Source organism: Globicephala melas, chromosome 13, assembly GCF_963455315.2.
Source record: "Globicephala melas chromosome 13, mGloMel1.2, whole genome shotgun sequence".
Classification (NCBI taxonomy): domain Eukaryota; kingdom Metazoa; phylum Chordata; class Mammalia; order Artiodactyla; family Delphinidae; genus Globicephala; species Globicephala melas.
The window spans coordinates 2,976,697-2,986,554 of NC_083326.1; the positions used below are offsets into that span (position 1 = coordinate 2,976,697).

At 41.3% G+C, this 9,858-nt stretch overlaps 1 protein-coding gene across 1 annotated transcript; it reads right to left on the reverse strand.

Moving 5' to 3' along the window:
• Positions 1–204: 204 nt before the first annotated feature.
• Positions 205–8,920, reverse strand: ATP5F1A (ATP synthase F1 subunit alpha). The gene is made up of 12 exons (XM_030867838.2): positions 8,765–8,920; positions 7,175–7,253; positions 5,730–5,899; positions 3,726–3,899; positions 3,472–3,638; positions 3,118–3,266; positions 2,644–2,795; positions 2,311–2,535; positions 1,697–1,804; positions 1,444–1,588; positions 562–712; positions 205–422 (listed from the first exon to the last, which is right to left on the reverse strand). Exons 1-12 carry the CDS (start codon positions 8,822–8,824, stop codon positions 341–343), a joined length of 1,662 nt encoding a protein of 553 aa, XP_030723698.2. The 5' UTR covers positions 8,825–8,920; the 3' UTR covers positions 205–340.
• Between the last annotated feature and the right edge of the window lie 938 nt (positions 8,921–9,858).

A 9,858-nucleotide genomic window follows, 5' to 3' on the forward strand; every position in this document is an offset into this window, starting at 1 on the left:
TTCCCTGGTGGCGCAGTGGTTGAGTCCGCCTGCCGATGCAGGGGACATGGGTTCGTGCCCCGGTCCGGGAGGATCCCACATGCTGCGGAGTGGCTGGGCCCGTGAGCCACGGCCGCTGGGCCTGCGCGTCCGGAGCGTGTGCTCCACAACGGGAGAGGCCACAGCAGTGAGAGGCCCGCGTACTGCAAAAAGAATCTATAGAAAGCCACCAAGCAATATGGAACCTTTATTTTAATGTGATTACTGTACATCTGAAGTATTGGAATAATCCTTTTATAAATGGAACAAGAAGAAACAATGACAAAACCAAATCTGGCATTTGATGTGAATCCACAGGAGTTTAAGCTTCAAACCCAGCCAAGAAGTTTGTTACAACCTCTTTCATCTTTGCATCTGACTCTTCTGAGATCTTTCCATCAGCCCTATTTTGAAAACAAAAGCAGATCAGTTCTGACCTGGATAAAAATTCAATGACTAGCTTAATTACAGAATTCAAAAGAATTTTAACAAGACTTTACATTTTAAAGCTTACAAAAAAGAAGACATCAGTTGTGTTCATACCTGATTTTGCCCAACAGGGTTTGATGTTGGCTGATAACATGAGACAAGAAAGCATTCTCAAACTTTGTGATCTTGCTGGGCTCCAGCTTATCAAGATACCCCCTGACACCAGCGTAGATAACAGCTACTTGCTCTTCAATAGCCATGGGAGCTGAAAAGAAATAAGTGAGTTGCTCAACAAATAAATGCCATGTTTCCAAAGTCAGAGAAACTTACTTTTTCCACAAATTATTAACACGTGTCTACAGATTGCCTACTTCCACAAGTGGAAACTCCACATCAGTACTCCTTCCCACCTCCCCGCCCTGAATCAGTTTTTTCCTCATAATGGCAAGCCTTGAAGTGTAACCTCTGAGCATATTCCATGAGCACTGTATATCATCCAGCAGCATTTATATTCTTTTGGGTATAAATAACTTGCTGAAATTTTATAGCAAGGTAGTACACACTAACATTCTTTTTTTTTTTTTTAATTTTTTTTTTAGGCCGCACCCGCACAGCTTGCAGGACCTTAGTTCCCTGACCAGGGATCGAACCCAGGCCCTTGGCAGAGTCCTAACCATTGGACTGCCAGGGAATTCCCGACACTAACATTCTTTTAAATCTGCCAAATTCCACAATCATATAGCCAAGAGGGCGATGGTGGGGAGGAATGGAATCTACTATGTCTTCACGCCCAAAAGAAGGGTATTGGTACACCTTTCCTCACATTTACATTCAAATGATAAGGACTGTACTTTAAGTAACACAGGTATCAATCACATTCAAAAGACAATATCTCTGATCAAAGATTAACAGCACATATTCTTATAAGGAGCTATGTGATATTCCCAGGTCCTAACACACAGTAGGAACTTGACCAAATGGAAAAGTACAACTCACAATACTGTCCTTGCTTCAGCAACTCAGTCAAACGCACACCACGACTCAAGAGTTGTTGAGTGGCAGCATCGAGGTCAGAACCAAATTGGGCAAAAGCAGCAACCTCACGATACTGAGCCAATTCCAGTTTCATGGTACCTGCCACCTAAAATACAGAAATGGTTAATTCACACGATACAAAAATACTTACCTCAATGACACAGACCACCATACACTTTGATTTTTAACCTAATGACAAAGTGATGCAAATTACCTGTTTCATGGCCCTGGTTTGGGCAGCAGATCCAACACGGGATACAGACAAACCAACGTTAATGGCAGGACGGATACCTTTGTAGAACAATTCTGTTTCCAAGAAAATCTACAATGTAAGGAAAATACTCACGCTTATTAGCAGGCCTAAAGAAATCAACTATATTCAAAATTAAGTCATTGTAGCAAATGCTGAAGCCAGGAAGAATGCTAAATGTCTTATGGTAAAGAGCTCCTCAAATCTTTCACAACCCAATCAACCTGCATATTCTATTGCTGAGATTAGGAAATGTGAGTGAGATGAGAAAAGAACAGGTATCGTATTTATATTGAATCTTATACACGTGAAGTGGTGTGATTTCTCCAGGATTTGCTTCAAAATTATACAGGGAAGAGAATAGTGGGTAAAAAGGAAGCAAGAATGAAGTACACTATACCACGAATTGATAAATGGGTGGGATATGTGAGGTTTCATTATACTATTCTCTTTACGTTTGAGATTTTCCATAATGAAAACTAAAAAGCATTTAACAAGTTAGTTCAAAACTACTAATCTCAACCAATGCCTTCAAATCATCCGAAGCTTTCACACTTATTTAATCATAAAATCAATACCTGTCCGTCAGTGATGGAAATGACATTCGTTGGAATGTAAGCAGACACATCACCAGCTTGTGTTTCTATGACTGGTAAAGCAGTCAAGGAGCCACCACCAAAAGCATCGTTCATTTTGGCTGCTCTCTCTAGCAGACGGGAGTGTAGGTAGAACACATCACCAGGATAGGCCTCACGACCAGGGGGTCGGCGGAGCAGCAGAGACATCTGACGGTAAGCAACAGCCTATGGTATAGAAAAGGGTTGTGAAGTTCACCTATTAGACAGAAGCTACATTTGTCAACTACCACTGGGGCACCAACATACAGAGTCTAAAAATACATTTCATTTGACCTGTTTGGATAAGTCGTCATAAATGATCAAAGCATGTTTGCCATTATCCCTAAAATATTCTCCCATAGAACATCCAGAATAAGGAGCCAGGTACTGAAGTGGGGCAGCATCCGAAGCAGTAGCTGAAACCACAATGGTGTACTTCATGGCATCTGAGAAGAAAATAAATTTTAAGTTTTATATGGTTATCAATACTGTGATTTTAGATTAGAGACTAGAATAAAAATTATCTAACTGCTTTACTACTGTGACTTACTATTAAAATTATCCAAATAGCTTCTACTTTAAAGAAACTGACAGAACCTTAAAAGTTAGCTGCTGTTTTATACTAGTTTTTTACATATTACTTTTGTATTGATTTATATTAGAAACTTCAGCTCATTAAGGAGTAATTAAAATCAGCCCACATTAAGCATAAGCTATCCTAAGATTAGCAGCATCCCAGATAACAACGAGACTACGGTTCCTTAATACCTGCATCTGTAAGTCTCTTCACCAACTGGGCAACAGTGGATCTCTTTTGACCAATAGCAACGTAGATACAGTATAGCTTCTTCTTTTCATCAGTTCCATCATTGAATCGTTTCTGGTTAATGATTGTGTCAATAGCAATTGACGTTTTGCTTTAAAAAGAGAAAATAAACATAAATATTACTAAACACTTCAAAGGATCCCCCAACTTAAATTTCACTCCTCTTCCTCTTCCTCCTCACATCACATTCTACTCTCTCCTGGATATCCAAAGTATTTACCATTCCAAGCCTAAAAGTAATCTTTCCACAGAGCAAATTTTAGTTAGAACTTTTCAACAAGCTATCAAGTCTTTACCCAGTCTGTCGGTCACCAATAATCAGCTCACGTTGACCACGACCAATCGGCACTAAGCTGTCCACAGCCTTAATGCCAGTCTGCATTGGTTCCCGCACAGAGATTCGAGGAATGATCCCAGGGGCTTTCAGACCAACTCGCCTTCGGGTCTTGGAACCAATTGGACCCTGTTAAACGATAAAAAGAAACCCCAGACCAATCAGTTTGGCTCTTTGTTAGAAGCTACAACCACATCTAATAAATGTTAAACCTACCTTTCCATCAATGGCATTACCAAGGGCATCTACTACACGACCCAACAGCTCCTCGCCGACTGGAACATCCACAATAGCCCCAGTTCTCTTCACAATATCTCCTTCCTTAATTAGTTTATCATTTCCAAACACAACAACACCAACATTGTCAGGTTCCAAGTTCAGAGACATACCCTATACAAAAGACACAATTGAATACCCATGAAGCTTGAGTGGCACTTCTTCCCATATACCTACACTACATATGAAAATAGAGGGAAAGAGTAATATTGACTTTTCAGATCTGGTTTACTCGTGAGTATTTTTCCAACAAAAAATCTTCCTTAGTTAAGACTTCTAAAACAGCAACATGTTCCCTTGAATAATTATAGGTTAGAATTATAAGCCTAAGAAGCACCTTATCACATCCTCTAAGAACTAAAAGAAGCAAAGAAATTGAACAGTTTAAGCTTTTTCTACTGTATTTCCTTTGACTATGGTTTTTGAACTGGGTGCCAGTATGAAATAAATGAAGGTCAACTGGGAATTTTAAGACATGCTTGATTCACATCTGTGAGAACTCCATGAACAATTTTAAAAAACTATCTAGTCGGAACCTGTACCCATCAGGTTAGTAAAAAGTTAAATTAAAAGCTACTTAATCAAGAACAAATCTATATAATATGACAGTACTGGGTCATCTCTCATCATTACAATCGTATTTCAAAATGGTAAGACTTTAGGTCCCTAAATCACAACCAAAGCAAAAAGGCTAGTCCAGGAACTGACTCTGGTCAATAAATGAAGCTCTGGAGAATTACTTACACTAAATACAGAGGAATATCATGGAATATCATCACAGGTACAAAATCTTTAGTCTGAATATCTGATGTTCAACAGAGTAGTCACTAATCACATGTGACTATTTAAAATTTAAATTAATAATTGCCCTGTTGGGACTTCCCTGGTGGTGCAGTGGTTAGGAATCTGTCTGCTAGTGCAGGCGACACGGGTTTGAGCCCTGGTCTGGGAAGATCCCACATGCCGCGGAGCAACTAAGCCTGTGCGCCATAACTACTCAGCCTGCGAGTCACAACTACTGAGCCCACGCAGCTAGAGCCTGTGCTCTGCAACAAGAGAAGCCACTGTAATAAGAAGCCAGTGCACCGCAATGAAGAGCAGCCCCTGCTCGCCACAACTAGAGAAAGCCCATGTGATGTGCAGCAACGAAGACCCAACACAGCCAAAAAAAAAGCTAAAAGGAAATTCAGTTCATCTATTTCAGCCTAACCTCTCAAAGATATATACAATATAGATGAGAGGTTAAATTCTTAGCCAAGGTCTGAGAACTACTGATAAAACTTTCGGCTCCATAATTAGTCTTCCACACCAACAGGCTCTTTTTCCACACTGGACACTACCAAGCAGACCAAGAAGATCTTTCCCCCTGTGTGATTAGTGGATAATTCTACTGCCCCTGGTCCACCTGGATATCATGCTCTGCTTTCATCAGAGAACCCGTGACTCCTACAACTTTTCTCACCTTACTGCCCAACTAGGCTCAATCTAATAGAAAAAAGTAGACTTGTATCATTAGAGAGCTTGATAGCTACATCACTAGCTCACTTTTCAACAATAGATCCACTCTTACTAGAAATACAAAGTCAGTGGCTTTCAACTTTTCACCGGAAATGAATTTAATTAAAATTATCAAATGCTTTCGTATAGGATGATCTTAACAGCTACAAACAGACTTGAACTTCTCAAAATCTGGGTGAAGATTTACTCAGTTTTATATTTCAATGCTAATGTTTACAACTTATGTGTAAATCAGTCCCTAGGGTAAAAAGTTTGATTAACAAAAAATTTATTTTTTTCACAATCTATAATAATGACAAACACAAACAGTGAAGCAGATTCAGATTCAAAGTTTAAAAAAAAAATCTTACACAATCTCTGAATTACTAAATGAATAACTGAGGAGACACCAATGTTAAAACATCAAAATCTCATTTTATAATTCACCTTTAAACCTGAAGAAAACTCTACCATTTCTTCTGCTTGAACATTTCTCAGCCCATGTACACGGGCAATACCATCACCAATACTTAAAACACGCCCAGTCTCTTCAAGGTCAACAGAGGTATCAGCTCCAAGAATACGCTCTTCAAGAATAGAGGACACCTCAGCAGTGCCTATTAAGAGAGAACAATTCCATTACAAAAAGAGCCTGGGCCAAAGATCTTTTCAAAACTCATTTCCCTAACAATATATAAACTAGAGTTGTGATCATAATAATCAAATTGCATTCTAAAACATAATGTCCAACATTCTATTCAAAAAAGCTTGATACCTACCACTATGAAAATGAATCCAAGTGACTGAGAGAAAACTTCACGAGACAAATGTAAACCAGATAAGGAGCTAATCGAATTAAGCAATACCCTTAAAATAAACACTTTCTATCTTGTAATTCTTTGGTTTAATCTCTAGGAAATCTGTATTTATGTTAAAATTTGAATATAACTCAAACTAAACTCTATAAAAAGCATATTTTTAAAATGCAGTGTATTTTAAAAAGCAACTCTTTGGGAGTTCTCTGGTGATCCAGTGGTTAGGACTCTGTGCTTTCACTGCTGAAGGCGCAGGCTCAATCCCTGGTCTTGGAACTAAGTTCCCGCTTCGCAGCCAAAAAAAAAAAGGCAACTGTTTAACAAAGTGTAAGTACAGGTATCCCCCTCTTTTTGAAAGTTCCATTTATGCCATTTCACTTTTACAAAAAAGGGTAATCGCTTCTTCACACTTTAGCCATTTCAGCTAAGGAAAGGTTTCATTAGAATGTTCCACTTTCAAATAGTGGGGAAAACCTGTAACTTTTCCTTTAAAAGGATGCAGGTACTATTCTTCATCTCAGCATGTGGGAAATACCTAACTTTATTTCAAAAGCCCTAATGCACATCTCAAAAGAAAGTCCCCAACCTACAGCATCTTCCTAAGCTTACCTCCTCACCTCTCTATTGCATTTACAATGTGCAAATTCAGACTGCCAGGTATAGCTTACCAATTATTGTCTTTGAAAAACATAGAGGTAAAAATTACCTGGTTTTTTTCAGTGTTTTTTAGGAGAGGAAAAGATTCATAGATCAGAAACGGTGCCCACCACCTGACATATACTTTGTTTCCACCAAAGGAGCATTCATTATGAGAAAAAAAAGAACCTGTACTAACATCAAAAGAGAAATACATAATTATAGTTCATTTCACTAGAACAAGAGAACCTACCAAGACAGGGCTAAATGGCTCATTATGGGTTAAGAATCTGAGATTCCATAGTAACTAAAATTGAAAGAAAACACTAACTAATGGAAAAAACCCAAAACATCCACAATAGGTATGTAACCTACGTAACTTCATTTTTCACTTAATCGCAAGGTAGTAAGTGTGGTGTAGACACAGAATTAACAACTTACCAGTCTTCTGAAGACGACAGTCAGAGGCATGGAGGTTCCTTACAGCAATGAAGGATGACCCCAAAGCATTTTTGGAGACCTAGTGCAAGGATTTTTTTTTAAATTTAATTTTTAAAAAAGTCTTTATAAAACTAGCAAGCTTAAACAAACGCAGGCTTGGCCTGATCAAATTATCAGCGTAAATATTAACCACCTGAGAAAGCACTTTTGATCCATGTGAAAATTTATTATGCAGCTCCTGGTACACAATAAATATGCTAAAAAAAGCAGAGCATATTTTAAAAAGCAACAGCTAACAAAATATCTTTCTTTTTAAAGGCATCAGATAATATTATTTTGACTTTAGATATATTTCAATTGAGTTGTGTAAATTCTCAATTTGATAAACTGCTTCCTAAAAGGGGCAAATCTCAATAGATTTTCTATTTCAACCTTAAAAGTAAAAAGCCTGTAAATGTTAAGAGTTTGATTAGAAACTAAGAGATATGGCACATGCACTTTTTAAAAAAAAAAGCCAACAAATGTCAACAAAGCTTGCAGTAATCTGGACCCCTCCTCCTTCAGGTTGAAACACTGTGGTTGGTCAATGTCAATTCTGAAGACACTCCCTTCTATAGAACCTGGATGAAAATCATTAAAAATGCTTTTTTTTTTTTTTTTTTGCTAACAGAAATCCAAAACGGTACCAAAGGTGGTTAGGGTAGTAAAATGACCAATATATTTCACCTCCCAAACTGAGATTACTCTTAAAATGAAAGAACAAGTAAAAGTGTTTACACAGGACCTAAAAGTTATTTCCGTAACTCCAAGTGATATTAGTAATGAAGGGCACTGACCTCCACAGGTTTTTTCCAACCTATATTCTATTTTATTTTACTTGATTTCTCAAACACTAACGATTCCTCAAGGAATCTTAAAACACGTCAAAGCACCACAAAGGAAAATCTGCCTGACTAGGACAATTTAGAAGCCAGCTCCTCTGCTGTCAAGGTATCGGCCGCAGTGAAATGCATATTTGCACCTGTACGGTGTTTTCATGATCGTTTCACTATTCAGCACTAAGAGACCGCCTACTGAAGCATTCCGAAAGCCACCTTCATTTACTGATGTCCTCTGAACCGACCTCGGGGAAGAGGTGGAAGCCTGGGGCCTGCTGACCTTCAATACAATGTCAGGCTCCCCAAGCTCGCTTCAACCAGGCCTGACAACAGTGCTCTGACCTTCAACGAGGAAGTCCCGGAGAACCAGCGGGACCAAACCTCGCCGTTTCGCAGCAGGCCTCGGAAAACTAGCGCCCCAGTCCTGACCTTCACTCAAGGCCTCTCTCAGACAAAGACTGGAATCCTCCGGAGGCGCCATCTCTGGATAACACGAAGGTCACTGCCTCCCCTGCAGCACTCGGCACCCTCCCGCACGGGGCGACCAAAGGGCCCTTCCGCCGCCAGCCCAGGACAGCCCGAGTGGCCAGCGGAGCAAGATGGCGAGGGCCGCCACAGCTCCTCACCCTCCGCGGAGAAAGAGCGGCCGAGCCCGTGCATCACCACCTACTGCTGCCGAGCCCCCTCCCTGCCGCCGGGACCCCGCGCTCACCAGCCCGGCCCGCCGAGGGAGGGCGCGGGCCACGGCCGCGGCGACGCGCACGGATAGCATCTTCGCTGCTCTTCCTCAGGTGCCTCCTCCGCAGCCGCAGCCTCTGGACTGACTGGGACAAAATGGCCGAGCTGCGAGGAAGGTCAAGGCGCCAGCACACGTGACCCGGAAGTACCGCCCCTCCCCCGGACGCGAATCTGCCGGTAATTACTTTTTTTAAGTATCGTTTTTAGATTTGAACCTCCAGTTGATTAATTAGACCTTTGCCAGCCTCGGCCCAAGCATTGGTTACCCATTTACTTTGATCTTTCGCGTCGACCTTATGGTTGCCCTGGGCGACCACATGGGTAGCGGAACCGGCCAAGAAGCAGTTACCAGACCGCATCCCGGCAGGGAAATGATGCTGGCGTCACCCCGTCCTGGGGCGCGGCTAGCTTGACGGTTAGGGGGGTTGATTGTGGCGGGTCCGAAGCTACAGCTATTAAACCTTGGTGATGTAGGTGCAGTAAACAGTAATTTCAACTGGGCGGTTTGGCAGCAGAGCGTTTCCTGCTGGGAGAATTAACGCGGATTAATCCGCAGATCGCTGGCTAACACTCCAGACCCTCTGAGTCAAAAACTGGGGGCAATCTGAATCTTTGAAAAGCATCCACACCATTCTAGATGATCTGATAAGCACTCAAATTGGAAAATCGCAGTTCTTTTAGATTCGATCTAAAAGAATCCTGTTTGCGAATTAGAGCAAATTGTTTAAAAAAAAAAAGTATAACGAGCATGGGGACCTCCCTGGTGGCGCAGTGGTTAAGAATCTGCCTGCCAATGCAGGAGATATGGATTCCAGCCCTGGTCTGGGAAGATCCCACATGCCACGGAGCAACTAAGCCCCTGCACCATGACTACCGAGCCTGCGCTGTAGAGCCCACAAGCCACAACTACTGAGCCGGCGTGCTGCAAATACTGAAGCCCACGTGCCTAGAGCCCGTGCTCCGCAACAACAGAAACTACTGCAGTGAGAAACCCGCGCACGACAATAAAGAGTAGCCCCCACTCACCTCAACCAAAGAAAGCCCGCCTGCAGCAACGATGATCCAACG

Bases quoted from the DNA above. Each gene is read 5' to 3' on its own strand.
- ATP5F1A (XM_030867838.2), bottom strand. From the start codon at position 8,824: ATGCTATCCGTGCGCGTCGCCGCGGCCGTGGCCCGCGCCCTCCCTCGG. The intron at 7,254-8,764 runs GTGAGCGCGGGG...TCCTTGCACTAG, and splicing joins TCCCTCGGCGGGCCGGGCTG to GTCTCCAAAAATGCTTTGGG. The intron at 1,589-1,696 runs GTAATTTGCATC...TCTGTATTTTAG, and splicing joins AAACCAGGGCCATGAAACAG to GTGGCAGGTACCATGAAACT.